The sequence below is a fragment of the Myotis yumanensis genome, unplaced genomic scaffold, assembly GCF_028538775.1.
Source record: "Myotis yumanensis isolate MYYU_CA2020_CCGP unplaced genomic scaffold, mMyoYum1.0.hap1 SCAF_2, whole genome shotgun sequence".
Lineage (NCBI taxonomy): Eukaryota > Metazoa > Chordata > Mammalia > Chiroptera > Vespertilionidae > Myotis > Myotis yumanensis.
In genome coordinates this window covers 182,258,078-182,280,242 of record NW_027223753.1, presented here as the reverse complement: position 1 = coordinate 182,280,242, position 22,165 = coordinate 182,258,078, and the positions used below count along the sequence as shown (strand labels likewise).

At 35.2% G+C, this 22,165-nt stretch overlaps 1 protein-coding gene across 1 annotated transcript in view; it reads left to right on the top strand.

Moving 5' to 3' along the window:
* NAALADL2 (N-acetylated alpha-linked acidic dipeptidase like 2) overlaps positions 1-22,165 on the top strand; it is a 796,115-nt gene that overhangs the window by 294,045 nt on the left and 479,905 nt on the right. The window contains exons 3-4 of the mRNA XM_070403625.1: positions 7,482-7,755; positions 21,709-21,828. Of these exons, the coding sequence (XP_070259726.1) occupies positions 7,482-7,755; positions 21,709-21,828 (394 nt within the window). The remainder of the gene's footprint in view (positions 1-7,481; positions 7,756-21,708; positions 21,829-22,165) is intronic.

The following is a 22,165-nucleotide window of genomic DNA, read 5'->3' as shown; positions in this document are numbered from 1 at the left end:
CTCTTTCTCTCTCTCTCTCACATCTTCTCTCTATATCTTCTCCCCGTGACTTCACTGTGTGTCCCCCTATTATATCTTATACACTTTAGGGCATGTAAGTGATAAACATGTTTTCTTCAAAGTTTCCCAATTGGTATGGCTGAAGGCTGTCTTGCATGTTTTCTTCAAAGTGTCCCAGTTGTATGGCTGAAGGCTGTCTTGCAATCGTAGTAAGTACCAAAAGAGTTGGTCCAGCCCTAACATTGGTTTGGAAAGGACAGATGTCAGTGGGAAACTCTCGGGGCTCAGGTGAGTGCCCCAGGCATTTCTAACAGATGACGTTGCTATCATAGACTAAGACCTTCACATCTATAATAATAAAAGTACACTATGCTAATTAGACCAGACATCCTCCCGGACATCCTTCTGGACCAAGCCACAGCGGGTGGGGGCCGAGGCAGAGGCAGAGGCAGAGGCAGAGGTCTGGGTCCCGAGTGCCAAAGGGAAGCCGGTGCCTGCAGCCAGGGGAAGGAAGGCCCACTCTTGCACAAATTTCATGCATCAGGCCTCTAGTATAAGATACCAATCATATTAAGGTACAAACTCACAAAGTGGAGTAATGAATTGTTAAGGACATATACATACATGTACATTAAATCTACTTAAAAAGGGAGAATGAGACCAGGCACCAAGAGGGATTCCCTATGCTACAATATACCCTTTAAAGAAAAAAAGGCCGGATTTCTCCAGGAGCCTTTTAATGAATTGTTAAGGACATATACATACATGTACATTAAATCTACTTAAAAAGGGAGAATGAGACCAGGCACCAAGAGGGATTCCCTATGCTACAATATACCCTTTAAAGAAAAAAAGGCCGGATTTCTCCAGGAGCCTTTGCTACCAACAACCCCAGCAGTCCTGACCAGTACTGTGTATACCCACAGCCTTTGCCACTGAGAAACCTAACAATCTTATAACAGACAAAATAGATTCATGTCCAAAACTGTCATGAGACAAAAGGGTCATTATATACTTATCAAGGGGTCAATTCATCAAGAGATTATAATGATTGTATATATATATATATATATATATCCAACCTTGAAGTCTCTGTATTAAGCAAACATTAACAGATCTGAAGGCAGAAACAGATATCAATGCAGTAACAGTATGTGATTTCAGTACCCCACTTTAAACAATGGATCTATCATCCAGACAGAAAATCAATGAGGGAATATTGGATGTGAACTACACTTTGGCCAAATGGACCTACCAGACATATACAGGACATTCTGCCTAAGCACAGCAAGCACATTTTTTCTCTGGCACACATGGAACATCTCCAGGATAGAGCAGGTGTTAGGTCACAAAATAAGTCTTTACAAATTTAAGAATTTTTAAATTATATCAAACATCTTTTCTGACTGCAGTGTTTTGAAACTAGAAACTAATAGCCAAAAGAAAGCTAGAAAACAATATGTAGAAATTAAACTGCTGAGCATCCAGTATGTCATGAAAAAAATCATAAGGAAAATGAAAAAAATACCTTGAGAAAAACAAAAAAAAAATGTCAACAGAACATATCAAAACTTATGAGATACAGCAAAAATAGTTTTAAGAAGAAGATTATAAAAAATCTAGGAAAGAATAACTCAAATAAGAAACCTAAAACTGTACACTTCAAGGAACTAGAAAAAGAAGGATAAAGTAAGCCCAAAGTTAACAAAAGTGAGGAAATAAATGTCAGAGCAGAAATAAATAAAATAGACTAGAAAAGCAATAGAAAAGATCAATGAAACTAAGAGCTTTTTTTAAAAAAAAAGATAAAATTGGCAAACCTTTAGATAGATGATGAAGAAAAAAAAAAAAAACAGAAGACTCAGCGTCAGAAATAAAGCAAGACATTACAACAAACATCACAAAAGTAAAAAGGAATGTAAGAGACTGCTATGTACAATTATGCCTACAAATTGGACAACCTAAAAGAAATGAATAATTTTGAAAAACATGCAATCTACCATGGGTGAATCATGAGGAAATAAGAAAATCTGTAGAGACCTACAGCTAGAAAGAAGACTGAATCAATAATAAATAAAAAAAAATTGCCAACAAAGAAAACCCAGGGCCAGATTGTTTTTACTGGTGAATTCTACCAAACATTTCTTCTCAAACTTTTCAAAAAATGAAAATAGTTTTATGAGACCTGCAACACCCTGATACCGAAGCCAGATAAGAATACTACAAGAAAGGGCCCTAGCCGGTTTTGGCTCGGTGGATAGGGCATGGGCCTGCAGGCTGAAGGGTCCCCGGTTCAATTCCAGTCAAGGACACATACCTCAGTTGCAGGCTCCTCCTGGACCCAGGCCCTGGTCATTGCGTGTGTAGGAGGGAACCCATCAATGTGTTTCTCTCACATCAATATTTCTCTCTGTCTTTCCCTCTGTCTTTCCCTCTCTCTAAAAATCCATGGAAAAATATCCTCCAGTGAAGATTTAAAAAAAAAAAAAGAATACTACAAGAAAGGAAAATTAGAGCCCAATATCTCTGATGAACATTGATGTAATCCTCATCAATGAAATATTAAACAGAATTCAACATCATGTTAAAAAGGATCAATTATTATTTATCCCTGGTATACAAGGATGGTTAAAATATGCAAATCAATATTATACAACACATGAACATAATAAAGTATAAACATCATCTCAGTACATCTCAGTAGATGAAGAAATATAAATAATATAGAATAAGTATTAATAATAAATGATATATCTTAAAAGCCAACAGCTCACATCATACTTAACCACAAAGAGCTAAAAGCTTTTCCTCTAAGATCAAGATCAAGACACGGGATGCCCACTCTCTCTACACTTCCATTAACCTATTACTAGAAGTTCTAGTCAGAGGACTTAGTCAAGAAAAAGAAATAAAAGTGATCCATATAGGCTAGGAAGAAGGAAAATTTTTCAGTTTGCACATGACATGATCTTATATACAAAATACCATAAAGCTTCAATTTAAAAAAATTGGAACTTATAAATGAAATTAGTAAAGTTGCAAGATATAAAACCAACATAAAAATTAGTTGAGTTTCTATACACAGCTAACTATATTAATTTTTTAAAAAATAGAACCCCATTTACAATGACATTAGAAATAATAAAATACTTAGAGATAAATTTAACCAAGGAAGTGAAAGACTTGTACACTTTTACCTTTCAGATACCCTAAAATGGTCTTAGGGATTGAGGGCTCCAGAGAACACACTTTGAGAACTACTATTCTAAATCAATGGTTCTTATCTTTCCTTTTGTTTTTATAGTAAAAATAAACAATGTAATATTAATAAATTGATTTAAAAAAACTATAGTGATAATAATAGCTGTCACCTATCTAAAGCATCTAATGTGGCAAGTGTACACTTTTATACCATTATTTTGTATAACCTGTACTGAGAAACAGTGAGAGATGTATTCTTGTACTCATTTTATAAATGAGGAAATTAATTAATCTGAAAATGTTGGACTAGTTTTCCAATTTAAAAAAGAAAAAAAACTGTAAACATTGATAGAAAAAATTGAAATATATAAATATAAATATATATATATATATATATCTGCAAATAAATAATATATCCTGCTTTGAATTAGAAGAATTAATATTGTTAAAATATTCATGTTATACAAAGTAATCTATAGATTCAACAGAATCCTTATAAGACTTCCAAACACATTTTTATAGATATAGAACAAACAATCCTAAACTTTGTAAGAAACCACAAAGATCCTGAATAACCAATGCCATCATGAAATAGAAAAAAACACAAAGCTGAGAGCATTACACGTTTTGATTTCAAACTATTTTAAAAGGCTATAGTAATAAAACATTGTGGTATTGACATAAAAACAGAATAATGATCTGTTTGATATAAAGTTATCAATGAAGCCAATCCAATGAGTGGTGAAACAGAATCAATGAAACAAAATAGAGGGCCCAGTAAGAAGCCCATGCATATATGGTCTATTCCTTTTGACAAAGGTGCCAAGAACACGTAATTGTGGGGAAACTGGATATCTACATTCAAAAGAATGGAATTGGACTCCTATTTTATACGGTTCACAGAAAACCTCAAGATGAATTATATACCTAAATGTAAGACCTGAAACTGAAATACTTCTAAAAGAAAACAAAACAAAAGGGAATACTTCTTGACATTGGTCTTGCAATAGTTTTTTGGATATGACAACCAAAGCATATGGAACAAAACAAAAATTAACAAGTGGGACTATATTGAAGTAAAACACTTTTGTATAGCAAAGGAAACAATCAACAAAAAGGTAACCTATGCAATGGAGAAGATGTTACATACCATATATTTGATAAGGGCTTCAATATCTAAAATATATAAGGAACTCATACAATTCAATAGCAAAAAGACCACAAATAGCCCAATTTAAAAATGGACAAAGACCTGAATAGACATTTCTCTAATGAAGATGTACAAATGACCAACAGATACATGAAAGATGCTCAGTCTCATGAATCATCAGGGAATACAAAGCACAACTATGAGCTATCACCTCACATGGGTTACCAATTAAACAAGATATAGCAAAAGCCAGCAAGGATGTGAAGGAAAGGTAATATTTTTAAACTGTTGGTGGGGATGTAAACTGGTATAGCCTTTATGGAAAACAGTATGGAGTTTCCTCAAACAATTAAAGAAACCACACAGAACTACCATATGATTCAGCAATACCACTTTTGGGTATATATCCAAAATAAATGAAATTGATACATAGAAGAGATACCATATTGTTGTGTACATAATATCTATAATAATAAAAGTGTAATATGCTAATTAGACTGAATAGCTGAATGACCTTCTGGACATCCTTCCAGATGACCTTCCAGACAAAGACAGGGCTACAAGGACTGAGGCAAGCCGTTGCGGCTGCTAGGGCCAAGTCCCTTGCACGAATTCCGTGCACCGGGCCTCTAGTATTAACTTTATACTCTGTTATCTTTATACTGGGAATTACTAGCCAAAGTATGAAATCAAACTAAGTGTTTATAGTCTAAGTAGAGGCCTGGTGCACAAAATTCATGCACTCGGGGACGTGTGATCACTCAGCCCAGCCTGCACCTTCTCCCAGTCTGGGAGCTCTCGGGCAATGTCAAACTGACAGCTTAGGCCCGCTCCCAGCGGGGAGTGAGACTAAGCTGGCAGTCGGACATTCTTAGCGCTGCTGCGGAGGCGGGAGAGGCTCCCACCACCGCCCCTGCACTGGCCAGCCATGAGCCCAGCTTCTGGCTGAGTGGTGCTCCCCCTGTGGGAGTGCACTGACCACCAGGGGGCAGCCCCTGCATTGAGTGTCTGCCTCCTGGTGGTCAGTGTGCGTCATAGAGACTGGTCGTTCCGCCATTGGGTCGATTTACTTATTAGCCTTTTATTATATAGGATGAATGGATAAAGAAAAGTGGGTATAAAACATGGAATATTATTCAGTTTTAGTGAAGAGCATGCCATTTGCAACAATATAAATGAGTTTTGAGGGCACTATGATAAGTGCATTGATTCATTAAGCCAGACCAATAAACACAGATACTGCATAATATCACATATATGTGGAATCTAAAAAAAAAAAGAAAAAGAAAAAAGTTAAACTCATAGAAACAGAGTAGAATCCTAGCTGCCAGAGATTGGGGGCTATAGGAAATGGAGTGATGTTGGTCAGAGGGTACAAATCTTCAGTTATAAGATGAATATGTTCTGAAGATCTGATGTAAAGCATGGATACTGTAGTTAATATACTGTGCAGTATACTTAAATTTTGCTGAGAGATTCGATATTATGTGTCCTCAACACACACAATACACACACAAACATACACAAAGGTAACTATGTGAGCTGATGGATGTGTTAATTTGATTATGATAATCATTTTATAATATACATGTATATCAGGTTATCGTGTTTTATACTTTAAATATATACAATTTCATTTGTCTATTACACCTCCAAAATCCTCACCTTCCTTCCCTCCCCCCCAAAAACAAAAACAGAATAGAATACAGACCACTAGTCTTATTCAGAATAAAAATAAAAACGATAGAATTCTTTAATCACCTCTTCCATAAAGTTTACATGGTACTGACGATTGATCAAACTATATATTTAAAAAAAAAGAATAGAAATAGCATTTAAAAATATAGAAAATAGCTGGGACATGGTATATTATTACATCTTCTTTTTAAGCTGTGTCAATAGACCTACTTTTTGTCTCCAGCAATGCCTTCCTTTACTATTGTATGTATTTTTTTTTCATTGTATTTACTTTTATTCCATTTTTGGAAGTATTTCATTTTGGTTTTCTTGACTACGCAGGGTCCAAAATGTAACAAGTATGGATGAGAAAAAAATAATGGATGGACAAAAATAATGATTATCAAATATTCACTTAGGTAATAGTTTGGATAGCAATAAAGTTCTCATAAGAGAATATATATGGATATATATAGGCAAAAATGGTGATCTTGTGAATTCCATCATAAAACAAAACAAAACTTTATTGGATTATTATCTTTTAATTTCCTCATCTGATTCTGTTCTAGGTTCTACACATTTTTAACAGATTCTTTTCTAGGATATCATAAGCAAAAATATGTAGTATCACTATGGATTATGGAATAGGTATAGAAGTAAAGATATAGACTTCAGCATGCACACACAAAAATTAATTTCATATTGGTTTGTGAAGCTGTGGTTGGTTTTACCATGATATACTGATTTTATTGCATATCATTGTGGTCATAACATCATGCAATTTGGCATGTAATTTGTATCAGAAAGAGTTCTGTCTCTATCATTTGCAATATCAACAGCTATATATTTATCACATAGTTTTATCTATATATAAAAGCCTAATATGCAAATTGTCCCACGAGAATTCCACCGGGAGACTGATTGCTCGCTATGATGTGTGCTGACCACCATGGGGCAGCACAGAACAAAGGAAGGCCCTTGTCAGCAGCCGGAAGGCCCCGATTGGCCCTATTGCCAGCCAGGCCTAGGGACCCTACCCATGCAGGGATGTCATGCACTGGGCCTCTAGTATAAAATAATAGTAACAGTAATACAGAACTGTCTCAACCAGTATGACTCCTAGTTTTTGAACTGAGTTTAAAATGGATTGCGTTGATGTCCATAGAAGGATCAGAACAAATAAAAGAACTTGTTGGAATTAATCACTCTCTTCTCTTCAGTCCCACAGTGCTTTATTAATTCTTAAGAACTTAATTCATTCTGTTTTGATTTAGTGCGATTTCTGTCCAAGCTCATCACCTCTACCTAACTGGGAGTTTCTTGTGTAGTGGCCCATCTCATTCATCTTTCATATCCACAGCTATTAATAATTGTCTATATATGAAACAGTCACAACTAAAAAGAATAAAGATTTTCTTATCTTTTTATAATGTGCTTTTTAAATTTCTTTCAGAAATTTGATACCACTGTACAAAAGCGAAGATGACACAGAAATTTCAAAGACGATTAAGGCTCAGTGGACTTCTCTGGGCCTGGAAGATGTGCAGTTTGTAAATTACTCTGTGCTGCTGAGTCTGCCAGGCCCTTCTCCCAACTCTGTGACGCTGAGCAGCAGTGGCCAATGCTTTCATGCTAACGGCCAGCCTTGTGGTGGAGAAGCCAGAACACACCGCAGCCAAGATCTGCTCTCCTCTTACGCAGCCTATTCTGCCAAAGGAACTCTCGAGGTAATATGACCATTTGTCTCTGTCATTTACAGTGAAATAGAATTAGAAAACAGCAGCTTTCATCTAAAGTGAACTAACTGGCAAGATGCAACATACAAAAGTAACTGTTAAATGTCCTCAGTGTGGAGGTGCCAGGGAAGGAAAAGGAAGATTTGGATTGCCTGGCTCTTGACTTGTCATATTTGGAAAGTGAAAACACGTTAGAAGAATTTAATTCAAAAGTGTTGAACATGTGACTGACTCATTCACATTTCCCTTAGTACATAGAATACATGTTCATTTCATTCTTTGTTTTTGAAAGGCAGATTTTAATAGATTGCTATAGACAGAAAGAATAGAGGTGGGGGCAGTGGAAAATTGATGTGATTATTTACAGTTTTAAGATTTGAAATACAGTACTTCCACTTTCTTAATGGAAAACACCTGAGCTAGAAGGCCAGCTGTGGGTTATTGCTTTGCTATTTTCTGGGTTAGTTTTTGTTGTTTTTTGGTGCTGTGGTTTTTTGGCATTGAGGTTAAGTGCATGGCTTTTAGAGCCACATGGACTGGTTTCAATCTCAGCTCTAGGGCTATTTCCTCAACTCTGTAATGTGGCTAATCATATTTCCAATATCATAAGGTTGTTTTGAGAATCAAATTGACTAATATATGTAAATCTTGGAGGACAGAGCCTAGGCCGTAGTAAAGACAATTTGCCAGTTGGATACGATATATAACTGGTCACTAGTTTTCTTAAATAGCAAGTGGTCTGTTTCCATGTAAAAATATTGACTTCATGAGTACATTTAGTCTTTTATAAAACTGTAGATTGCTTTACTTAATACGAATGAAATTATGTTATGTTTCTGATTGTTGTTCATTATTGCCACCGATTTTTAAGAATCTAACTTCTGATTAGCTCTGATTAGTATATGAAATATTTAACCCAGATGGTGTTGCTCAGTGGTTGAGCATCGACCTATGAATCAGGAGGTCTCTGTTAGATTCCCAACGGGGCACGTGTCTGGGTTGCAGGCTCCATCCCCAGTAGGGGGCGTGCAGGAGGCAGCTGATCAATAATTATTTCTCATCATTAATGTTTCTATCTCTCTTTCCTCTCCCTTCGTCTTTCTGATATCAATTAAAAACATATTTAAATATCTATTCAATAAAGGATCTAATAAGGTATTTATATGGATTTTTAAAGCCCTAGTTGTATTATGATTTTCAAAAGCAAAGCAATTTGTAGGTGACTGTTTTACATGCATATGGAGTACTTGCATATTTTATGTACATGTTTTAGACAGATGTATTATTGATACTCACATATTCTAATTAATAGAACACTAGTAATTTTTCTGCATCCCTTCAGATCATTTCCTAATTCAAATCAAGCTTGAGAGGTTGCTGCTGCTGATTCAGGCATATCTAATTTTTTATTTTGAGTACATTGTGTTTGCATGAATTTCTATCAGGCAGGGCCATTAACAAGTTCCTAAATTATTCTAGTTTGACTGCCAGCAAAGCTCCCCACTACTTTGCTTTTGACAAGGTTATTTGTAGAAGAGGAGTGCCCCTTTTCTTTGAAGAGCTGTCATGTCCATTCATCATGTGACTGTTCGGGATAAGCTTCCAATTTTTGCTTTTTGGTAACAGTCTAAACAGCATTTGTGATATCTGAGATCTACTTGGAAAACCGGCACAGTGCCAGCATGATGGATGGTGTACTTTGCAACTTCTTTGTAATTCATCGTGCACTGGAAAGGTGACATTGTTTACCCCATCATAATGACAGGTGGGTCAGTGAAAGGGTCCTAAGGAGAGTTGTCCTGTCAGATGCAAAATACATATTAAAATGGACACATACATAATTTAGCATGAGTGAGGTTAGCTTCGGGGAATAAACAGTAATTTATATTTTTATTAAAAGGCAAATACCCACTATAATATCATCATGCTATTAAAGGCATTGGTAGTGAGTGTTACAATGTCTAGTCAGTTTTACAAATAGAATATATGACTTCATGTAATCCCTGTGCAATTATTTCTTGTGTCCTTTGTGAAACCCACACAGATGCAGAAAGCAAAGGGAACAATTAATATTTAATATGGGTTGGTCAGGTTGGGTCCGCCATGTTTTTAGTTTTGAACAGGGGATTTGTTTTTATTCCAATACATTGTATGGGTTTTAGAGTGTTCTTTCTATTAAGTGTTCCTTTGTGTCTGAAAGACAAACCCAATAATGCAATTTTGTGTAGAAATTTGTTTTCACCAACTCATTAACTGTGCTTAAAATATTGATATCAACACATTTATCACTACCCCATTCCTCAGAGAACCCAGGCTAGCACCCTTCCTGATCAAATGTGGGTTAGCCACTTCAATTCTGTAAGCGTTTATGTTCTTATTTTTATAAGAGGAAACATACTAGTATCCCAAGTGGTTGTGGGAAAGAAATTATAAAAATCACTTAAAGTGCCTGGCACTTGGAAAGCACGCTATAAATGTTTTTATTATTATGTGGAATAAAGTAGACACATTCAAATGAGATAAATTAGGAAAATATCAAAACTATCTATCATAAGATTTGGAAGCACAAACTTTTTACCCTCTTGTCTGATTATAATGGTCCTGTATTCTGTTTAACATGACAAATATCAATTATCAGGGAGGAAAAGGCTTTGAATATATATACATATGGTAAGTGACCATCTGACCGGCCAACTAGCCAGTAGGTATTATGCACACTGACCACCAGGGGCAGATGTTCAATGCAGGAGCTGCTGAGCAGCAGTGACTTGGCAGTGGCAGTTCTTGGGTGATGCACCTGGAACCAGAGAGGAGGGAGCCTGTGTCACCTGAGAACCACCCTCTTGCAATCCAGGACCCCTGAGGGGATGTTTGAGAGCCAGTTTCAGCCCGATCCCCGCAGTCCAGGCTGAGGAACCCCACCTGCCAGAGGGACCCTGCTCACTCCAAAAACCACCTTCGAGCCATGGCTCCACCCCAGGTGCAGCGGCTGGGGAGGGGGGCCAGTGGGAGGTTGACTCCAAGGCCTGTCAGGCCTGTTTCCCCCAGTCCCGCCCCATTGGCCACCTTCTAATTAATTTCCTTTCGATGTGCACTAATGTGAGTAAATAATAGACTACATATAAGTCCCTGATTATATTTTTAATTAAAAACTAAAAATCAAAGAAACTAGGAATAAACTATTTGTTTTTAATTTTTTTAATTATTATTTTTAAATCCTCACCTGAGGATATTTTTTCCATTGAATTTTTTTAGAGTAGAGAGGAGGGAGGGGGGTTGAGAGATGAGCTAGAGATAGAGATAGAGATAGAGATAGAGAGAGAGAGAAACATCCATGTAAGAGAGACACATGACACATTGACTGGTTGCCTCCAGCATCAACCAGGGCCAGGGATGGAGCCTGCAACTGAGATACCTGCCCTTGACTTGGAACCAAACCCAAGACCCTTTGGTCTGTGGGCTGACACTCTGTCCACTGAGCTAATCCATCCAAGGCAGAAGTATTTTATTTTTGAATGCAGAATTACAAATTCTGTCAAGTTGGTCCTGAAGAGCAGTGTTATCTTTGTTGTGTAAAACATCAAGACATAGTTTAACATATGAAATCTGAACATCATCAAATAATTTGTTAAAATGTCTTAAAGTATAAAAATATAACCACTGCATGGACTCTTTGAATAACTTGCAAGTCAGATGTCTATTTTCTCATGGCTAGGAAAACATTGTCTTCCTGTTTTATTTTTAATATTCTTAAACAAAAACAAACTTATCAGTGTTATGGCAAAAGGCAAAGCTATGTGCATTTGGCTCTGAAGGATTCCTGTTATAGATAAAAATATCAGAAGCTAAAGGAGTGGAATAGAATTGTATGAGTATGAAGATTAAGCTACTTTCTCACCAACAGAAAATGTAAGCTTGGAGCTGCTTTTCAATGTTGAAAATGATTTTGCTTTTTTTTTTATGTCTTTCTTTTCTTCTCTTGGGATTGATCTTTTGATCAACAATGAAAAATTGTGAGATAAATAGCTGTGAACACAATTGTATAAAAGTTATTAATTTCAAAAATTACATATAATACCTTTACCCAAATTCCATGTATTCCTGATATGAGCTTTGTGCACTGAATTAACAAAATAATTTCATAACTTCTGCTAATTTGAGGATAATAACCATAGGACTAGTTGTCACATATTATATATATATTTTTCCAGTATTTAAAATTTAGACAGAAGCATTTACAAATAAAGAAGTGATCTATCACAACATAGTGTCATAGTTAAATATTTGTGAGAAAGGTTACATCTTTTATGTGGGAAAGAGGACAAAAGCATATAAAATAAAAGTTTTAAGGCAAAGATAGCTGAATTAAAACAAATATGGACATTTTAGTGAGACAGTGTTTGACTAGAGACTTCTAATTTGACTAACGTTACCTGTAAAGTTTCTGAATCTCCATAATTAAGTGTAATTTGACAGAAAAGTCTAGGTCAGCCTTTTTATTTTTACTTGCAATATGATTTAAAGCATACTACTTATAAAACTAAGTGGTAATGTAACTTTTCCAGCAGATTTAATTTATATTTTAATTTCCATAAAATGCTAGCATTTAAATATATAGTTTGCATGTAAGATTTACCTCCCTTCAGAACTAGAGAGATCTGTGCAAAAAGTTGCACTATTTCTATACACTAAGATAAATTATTTTAAAAGGCAGAATTCTGTCATATTACTTTCACTGTCTCCGGGAAGAATTCTCTTGAATGAATTAGCAACTCCTTCAATATCCTTGCCTTAATAAGTTTAATATCATTTATTAAATAAAGTGTCCTATGATTGTTAATGTTTTCCTATATATTTTAATTTGATATGGAAAGATTAACTGACTAATGTAGAACTTAGCCAGCTGGGTCTCCCTAATAGAGCAGAAAGCCATCAACATTCAGCAAATACACGCTGAGTGCCTTTTGGATGCCAATCACAGGGGACAAAGTGGTTAAAAAGAAAGCTTTGGACATCGCTTCCATGTAGTTGGAAGTCTAATGGGAGAAACTGGCAGTCAGGTAAACAATTACAAAACTCCATGGCTTGATACTGCTAACTTAAAACATGAGCAAGTTATTTAAACATCCTAAACTTTAGTTTCCTCACCTAAAAAAGAGACAGATATGTCTACTGAATATGAATGTTCTAAAGATATACTGGAATGATTGACTCCATTATACAATCTCCATAGAAAATGTGTAGCAAAGAGGACATAAACAGTTTAGTATTATGTTGTTTTTCTTTTATATAATGTCATAAATCCAGTCTAGTTTAATCATTCTCATAATACACACTTGCACATGTGTATCGACATATACATTCACATTCATAACTTCTGCTAATTTGAGGATAATAACCATGGGACTAGTTGCCACATATTTTATATATTTTCATGTACACTTTTTCCAGTATTTAAAATTTAGACAGAAGCATTTACAAATAAAGAAGTGATCTATCACAACATATTGTTCATAATTAAATATTTGTGAGAAAGGTTACATTTTTTATGTGGGAAAGAGAACAAAAGCATATAAAATAAAAGTTTTAATGCAAAGATAGTTGCATTAAAACAAATATGGACTTTTTTTTCACAGTCTCAAAGGCTTTCTAGTCAATTTCCAATTCTCTAACAGCTGGGGTTCCCTGTGCTCTTCCTCTTGCCTTTATCTCCTCCTGCAGTTGCTCACTTCTTACCCTCCTCGATTACTTCACTCTTCCCACATTGTCAAGCTTAAGAAAAATCTTCAACCCATAGTCAAATCCGTAACTATTTCAGTTTTTTAAAATACATTTTTATTTATTTTAGAGAAGGGAGAGGGAGAGAGAGAGAGAAAGAAACATCGCACAAGACTTGTAGGACAATTACAGCAAGGCTACGGCATTAGGTGGGTTGGACAGCACCAAGAACAATGCCATTGGGTAGAAAGTGAGATTGCACTCAGATTCCACTTCAAATTTCATACACCTTTCATCCAAAGTCACAGAGGCAACTAAAAAAATCAATGATTGTGCCCTGACGGTGTGGCTCAGTTGGTTGGGCAACGTCCCAGGCACCACAAAGTTGCTGGTTTGATTCCTGGTCAGGGCACTTGGATTGCTGGTTGAATCCCCAGTAAGAGGGGGTGCAGGATGCAGCTCATCTATATTACACTCGTACATCGATGTTTCTCTCTTCTCCATTTCTCTCTCTCTAAAAATCAATAAACTATTATTTTTTTTAAATCAATAATTGAATGGTGAGTGGCAGGAAATTGCCTTCTGTTTTTTTGTTGTTTATTTCCTGAAAGGGGAAGTTTAATGGTCAGACAGAGTTTACCTTCTAGGCCAGAGGTTCTCAACCTGTGGGTCGAGACCCCTTTGCGGGTCGAACGGCCCTTTCACAGGGGTCGCCTAAGACCATCAGAAAACACATATATAATTACATATTGTTTTTGTGATTAATCACTATGCTTTAGTTATGTTCAATTTGTAATAATGAAATTGGTGGTCACCACAATATGAGGAACTGTATTAAAAGGTCGCGGCATTAGGAAGGTTGAGAACCACTGTTCTAGACAAATCTAATGGAAGATCAAAAATTTCCTCAAATTACCATTATATCAGATACAGGGGTGGGCAACAGTAGTTCCATAGTTGTTACAAATAAATAATATAATAATTAATAATAATTAAATAAAAAAGAATAAAATATGTGTTTCATATCCTCACAACTGTAAACCTACTTTTGCCAACCCATGCATATACTTTTCTGAGATACTTCTATCTCCTGGAACATTTTGCAGAAATTACCTGCTGAGCTTCATTCTTTGTCCCCAAGCACCTGGAACTGGTCCATCAGCTCTCTTCCTAGACTTTCAAGATAATGACCCTATTTCCCCATTGCTCTCCAATCTCACCCCAGGGGAGATGATTGAGTTCTTTCAGAATGTTTAGTTCAGGAGCAATTTATCAGAGCTGCTGTTGTTATTATTTTTTAAAGAGTTTTATTCTTGGTTTACTATAGCGAAATAGAGTAAATAGCTTAAACATGGGAATGGCGGTAAACTTACAGACACTCTCATCATCACTTGTTGTTGGTGAAAATGTAAATGGAATAGGATTAATCACTTTTACACTCATTTATTTCATCCATTCTCACTTTGAGAAAGAATGATCTAGATACAGTTTCTATATACTTCGTTTCTAGGATTTATAGAACAAATGAGGCTAAATCTTCTTTTTAGTCTACAAGCCTTCTTATTGCATTTTTGGTAAAAGCTGACTAACTAACCAACATACTATTACCTCTCTCAGCTGTACATCTCAACTGTTCCTTCTAACTGTTGAGTACCACCTGGCAGTTGTTCCTTCCTTCATTGATACATTCCTGAAAACCCATCCTTATCTAATGCCCACCCCTATGAGAAAAACAATAGCTTCCTCTTTCAAAATTCAGAAGTCATGTTTTTCACCTTAACATATTTGATGTCTTTGTTTCATTTGCAGAGGTCTTTATTCTCTCAGAGTTTGTACTTACCTCTGCCGAAAGGTTCACCTAGGTCACTTCATGGCTTCTCATCATTTAGATGTGATCTCCTTAGCAATGTCTACCCTGACTTTCCTATCAAAATGATTCCCCATCCCTATAAACTACTCTGTCCATATTTTCTGTAGGGCCTAGCATAACTGGAATCTTCTGAACTGTCACTGTCTTTATTGACTTTTTTATTTTTGTTGTCTCATCAAGAGAAAGTAAACACAGTATAAAGCCAGTTTTTTTTAACTCATTTTTCTCCCCATACCTTCAGAAACTAAAATATAACCTGACCCATGTGGTTGGAAAATAACAAACTTTTCTCTTTAATACCCTCTCCTTCTTGGACTTCCATAATTTTTGTTTTCTCTTGTTTATTTTCCTACTTCTATACATATATTTTATGATTTCCTTTTTAAGATATATAGTTTTAACTTTTAAAATGACTGTTCAATATAAGTTGGTAGAAGGGAAAGATATTCTGGCTGATTTTTATTTTTAATATGTTGGCCAAATAATGCAAATAAGTATCTAAATATTCTGTAAGGGCCTATTTGTTAAATCTGAGGCCACTTAAAATTATTTTTTTCTTACTGATAATTTGTGTTTTTTAACTTACATGATTTTGTCTATTTACTTTGGAGGCAATAGACTTAAAATATGGAAATGTAATCCTGACAGAACTGTGCTTCACTTTGGTTAAATTTTTATATTACACTTTTAACTTAATTTTATTATCTTTTAAATGTGTACATGTTATATTATTTTTAAAAATGCAAATATCTTAAATAATTACTGAATGTCAAGATATTGTATTTAGTATATCATTGTAGCAAATATTTTTTCAAGTGTTTATTAAAGGAAAAAAAGTGTTAAGTATGACAAGTCACCTCTTTATCTGATTGCTTAAACCAAACATAGCAAAATGTATCATGTTTCTCATCCTTATTGTTGAATTCAGTTGTCATATACTAGTTTCCCATACTAGCCGATGTCCCTTCTGATTGCTTAGGAGTCCATTTTAACTGATAGTACTTGTGCTGCTTCAGTTATTAAATAATTAAAATAATTAAATATTAGTTTAAATATTAGTTATTCAAATGAACAATTATTTAATATTAAACTATTATATATTTTATATAGCACACTCCTTATGCCAATCTCTATTTAATTGACCTTGATTAGCTAGAATAATGTTTAGAGAAAAAGTTTGATTCATGGAAGAACTATGATTGATTAGTGATGTCTGCCATGGGGGCGGGGAAGGAAGCAGCAATGGTTTTTATGATTCAATGCATTGTGGTTTTCCTAATAATGTCCATGATAAAAAGCACTTGCATGAACTTGAAAATGAAGTACTAATAAAATTCTAACAATCTCTGAATATTGAACTCTTCGTAAGTACTAATATACTCATGCTATTTAGAAAGGATAAAGGTAAACATCAGAAACAATTTTGAATTTTCACATTTTTAATAAGCCTAAGCACTTTAATTTAAAGATTATTCAAAAGCTAAATTATATGAGATAGTAGTAAATTTCTAAAATAAAACTTATATTGAGATGAATGGTACTTCTGATAATGTATTTTGTCAGTAGGAGAACTGCTTGAGTTTACCATTTCTAATTTTGAGGAGAAAATTACTGTTTTAGTCAAAGCAGGCTTTTCAAACATTCTGTACATTCAGAATCTCTCTTAGAGAGGAACTAGGAGGATTCAGAGTGATTGATTTGGTTGAAAATGTCAAATCTGAACATTTCCAAAGCATATATCATTTCCTAAGCATGAATAAATTTTGCTACTTCAAGGTAGAAGAGAAAACTTGGCACTGGATTATTCCTCAGTGTGGAGCCCAGGCCACCCACAGGTGGATGTCCACAGAGACACTGCTCTGACCTGGTTATTTTCTATGATTGTTCTTAGCTGATTACAGGAAATAATTTATTCCTGTCTGTCTTCTATTGCTTCTGCTTAGGGTGCTTCTCCATTTTTATATAGAACCATAGAAATGTTATAGGTGTGGGGTTTCCTGTGTCCCCACCTGTTCCTGGCAAAAGTGGGGTTCTTGGGATGCCACAAGAATAAGAATTTCCTAAGCACCACCCTCCCCCTTCCCCACACACACACAGGAGGATGAAGTATTGTGGAAAGTTTTATTGATGGTGTAATAGTAAGGGCTCATCTCCCTCTGTCTTGCCATGGAAAAAAAAGTACCTTTTTGTCTTCATCAGAGCTAGGATTATAACCACTCTCAAGAGTTTCTGCTCTATATTAAAGTCTAGTCCCGTCCAGTGTCTGTCCAGGTGAGCTTGTGTTCCCAGCAGCAGCCCATTGCATGTGGCATGTGCATAGCCAAGGACCATGCAGCTTCTAGGACCACTTGGCAGGCTAGTGTGGGTCAAGGAGCAAGGGAGAAACAGGAGCACAAGGGGAACAAGAGAGAGAGAACTCCTTTATCTGGGAATCTTAACTGGGAGCTTAACCAATGAATCCTTCTGGATTTCCTATACTTGAGTGGCTCCATGCCCTAGCCAATTATCTTTGTTCCCCAGGCAAGACTACATCACCCAACTTTACTGTACCTGTGTCCATCTCCCCTCTTGCTGGGCCCCTTCCCCCAGTGATCTGCAGGGAATGGATCTGTGCTTCTCTGTGGGGAGTGTGAAACTGCAGCTTCCTGGTGAAGCTGCCCAGAGGACTGTGCTTATAATGTCTGGCCTCCCCTTTGCTCTCTTCCTGTTTTAATATTAACTAGCTAGTTACAATGGTAACAGGAGCACTGACATGGTAGAATCACTATTTATTATTTTCAGTCATGTTTAATTGTCTTGTTTATGATTCCTTCTAATCATTTATTTTACCATAGGTAGAAGATAATTTTATTTTATTTTATTTCTTTAAATACATTTTTTTTTATTTCAGGGAGGAAGGGAGAGGGAGAGAGATGGAAACATCAATAAGAGGGAATCATTGACTGGCTGCCTCCTGCATGCCCCCTACTTGGGATTGAGCCCGTAACCCAGGCATGTGCCCTTGACTGGAATCGAACCCAGGACCTTCCAGTCCATAGGCCGACGCTCTATCTACTGAGCCAAACTGGCTAGGGCAATATTTTAATGTTTAATATTTGTTTCTAAAGTGTACTAATCTTCCTCTCTGTTGTCATCTCAATATTTTTTTTTGACAAGTTTAAAATATTTGATTTTCTGTCTGAATTGTTGCTGTTTTTTTATTTGTTCTCAGTTTGAAATTTAACATATTATTTAAATAAATTTAAAGTGGGGAGTTTTTCATATTTTTCTTTGGTAAAAACACACACATTTAAAACAAAACAGAACTAGTTCCATTTTACTCTGTCTCTCTCAATACTCTCTCCTATGTGTCAATGAAGTCCACAATAGGACAATGGGTGCACATGGAGTAAATAGTTAAACAGGTAATTAAGTTTCTGCTCATTTGACTTTCCCCAAAGAGACTAGTTGGGTGGGACTCCATTCTTAATATTTGCATGTAAATTAATCATAGTAGTCCAACCAGTCAAGTGAACAATTTTCTAGACAGACATCATACATACAGTAAGAAGAGGTACATTGCTGCAACTGAATGTGTGGAAAGAAATGACTTGACATTTTATCATATCACTGTATATTGATTTGTGTCTGAGAAAAATTCAATGTGCATTCTTGCAGCTGTGATTTTCAGCTTGCTCGAAGGTAAATAGGAAAGACATTTAGAAAGGACCTGGTTCCTTTGAAAGCAATAAATACATTTTTATTATCACCTGTCATACCTTCAGAAAATTGAGACTTTTTTAATTACTGATTTTTAATGAATAACCTCAAAGTGCATAAGCCAAAATCAACTAATATAATAATTCCTGTATTGAGGAATATTTTTGTGAAAAATAACAACCCTATTACTAGTATATTAAAATGCTTTAATGTGTTGACATTTGCTATTTGTAGAAGATGAGTGGAAAAATTCTTTAATTGAAACTGACATTGTTGATGCAAGTTATTGCTATTTTCCAATAATTAAATATCTTTTACAGAATTTTTATTTTTGTAGCTGCCATACCTTTCTGGTATGTACACAGCAAAACAACTCACAGACTGGTCTCCATCCTCTCAGACCAGTATGATTTCCCCTCAAACTCTCTCAAATAAGAAAAATATGTTCTTTAATGTAACCAAGTGAGTAATAGCCCTGTTTTAAGATGCTCTCAGTGAATCACAAATAATTAGTAGGTAGCTTAAAAATTTGAAATGGAAACTATGAATTATCTCATTTTTCAATGTGAGTATTACTATTCTGTGATCAGTTATTTAATCAAGTCTTTAAATTCCTAAATCAACAAATATGCATATCATAATGGCATCAGCAAACTCAAAAGTGGTATTAATAAAGCACTGATTTAATCACATTTTTATTGGAAGAAAATTATAATAAAAATATTCTGACAGAAGTTTGTTTAACAAATTAGGTTTTCTAGGCAAATCCATTTGAAAGTACAGCTTTACTTTTCAGAGATATTTGATAAGGTGTAATCATTTTAATTAAGACAGATAAGTCAACAGTGTATGCAGGGTACCTGGGTGAGAATGGGTACACAATGGACCCATCACTAAGAAAATTTCACTGTACTAGAAAATGAAACCTAGATAAGTTTATGGGTCCTGGGGGTTTGTTAAGAGAGGCAGAAACTTAGATTCAAATCAGAAATGAGCATCAGAAAAATAAAATTCAGCAGGCAGATAACTTTTGAAATGAGTTTTAATGTATTTCGTAAAGTTCTTACAAATGAATATGAATTAATTGCTAAGGAAATACTCTCTATGCCAGAAATATTTCTTCTAACACACTGATCAATCTCTTGGTGGTATTCATATGTTCTTCTAAAAACAGAATTCTTTCCTGAAGTGAGACTTCTCTGGAAGCCCTTTTCAAATACTGGCTGAAGTGCATTGGCTCCAATTGACAACCATGGGCATTTCAAGATCTGGATCCTCCTTCTTCATACTTTCACTGCTTGGCACCACTAAGTCCGTATCAACACTTCCTTGTAGATATGCTGGAGATTGAAACAGCACATTTTGTGTTGTAATATCATTTTTCCAGTGAAAAGCATAACAACTATTTTTATAATGGAAATTACAGAAAGTAGGGATGAAATATATCAGCTTGGCTCATAGGAATATGTGTTTGAGAAAACCTTCAGTGCAGTACTTTTCAAGGAGGAAGAAAGGGCAACTATATCAGAGGATGCCCATTAGGATCTCCAGAAAGTCATGTCATTTTTATGTTAATAACGGGGGACTTTTAAAAATGAGAAGTATTGATGTAGGGTATAACTGTCTGGGATAGCGGGGGGGGGCGGGGGAGGCTAGGACAGAAATAGTAGTAGTTTGGGACCATATTCTAAAGTCCTTGAATGCCAGATTGATGCAGGCCGGAGTATAAGTTTTGTCCTTCACAACTCAAGGGGTTATTCACACATAGATACATGCACAACCTGAACAGCTTTGCATGATGGACTTTGCAAAGTCAATAAAAATGTATTTAAAAATAAAATAAAATAATCAATAAAAATATCCTTGAGTAAGGATTAACAAAAAAATAAATAAATAAAAATAATAAATACTAAAAAATAAATCTACAAGCAGTTAATGTGGATGAGAAATAATTGCTGGTTGTTGACTAAAGTTATAAAACTAAGTTTCCAGTTTATGTCCTTTGCCTATATTTTAGTCGAATAAGTAGTTTGCTTATAGAACTATAAATGCATTAACAAATTCAGAATATAAAAACTATCATAGTTGATCTGAATAATGATACCCACTGGAAATATGTCTTTAGGTTTGGTTTATGATGTTTATTTGTTATTGACCTATAGATATTTTTATTTTTATGTAATTAAATATTTCAATGCTGTCTTTTTAAACAACTGCCTTTGAATAAATAAAATAAAATATTTTTATCAATTTGGATAACAGTACAGGGTCTTTGGATTGTTTTTAAGCCTGAGAATGGTATGACTGCAGTTGAACCTTAAGGGAATTAATCTTGCAGTGTTTTATAAAATGATTCAAATTCCAGAAATAGGAATCTAGAATGCAATAAACTTGGTGGTCTGTAACTTCGTGCGAAGGGAGATGACCAAGCAAACATGACCCTCAAACATCTTCTCAAGTGACCACAAAGAGTCACTGTACCTGACAGAAGTAGAAAGGGCAGGTTTGTGGTTATTGGGACAGGGGAAGAGAATGAATTGATTCCGCTTGACCATTTCACATTCTAGGAATGATTTTGTCATACCAAATGGATTTGCTATCATTCTTCCAACAAGGCTTTATTTTCCTTTGTGTTTTTTTTTCCCCTTCTCTTTCAGGCTGAAATCATTGATGTGAGTTATGGAAATGCAGATGATTTAAAAAGGATAAAAAATATGAGAAATATAACAAACCAGATTGCACTCCTGAAATTAGGAAAATTGCCACTACTTTATAAGGTTGGTCCAATGGTTATTTTTTGGTGGTGGGATGAATATGTTTGTTTTTTGTTTTTTTTTTGCTTTCTTGCAGTTATATGTCTCTGTGAGTGTGAAGTGAGTGTGTTGCGTGTGTGTGTGTGTGTGTGTGTGTGTGTGTAAGAGAGGCAGAGAGTGTCACAGCAAGATGGCTTTTCCAAAACAGAACATTTTAAATTAACATTTTTTTAAAAAAGAGGTGGTTATCCTTATTACTTAATACAGAAGATACTGTAAGCCAAGCATTAGTGAGTTTGTGAGACCTTGATAAAATTGGCATAAATTTCATAATGATACCTATCTGGAATACTAAAAATGA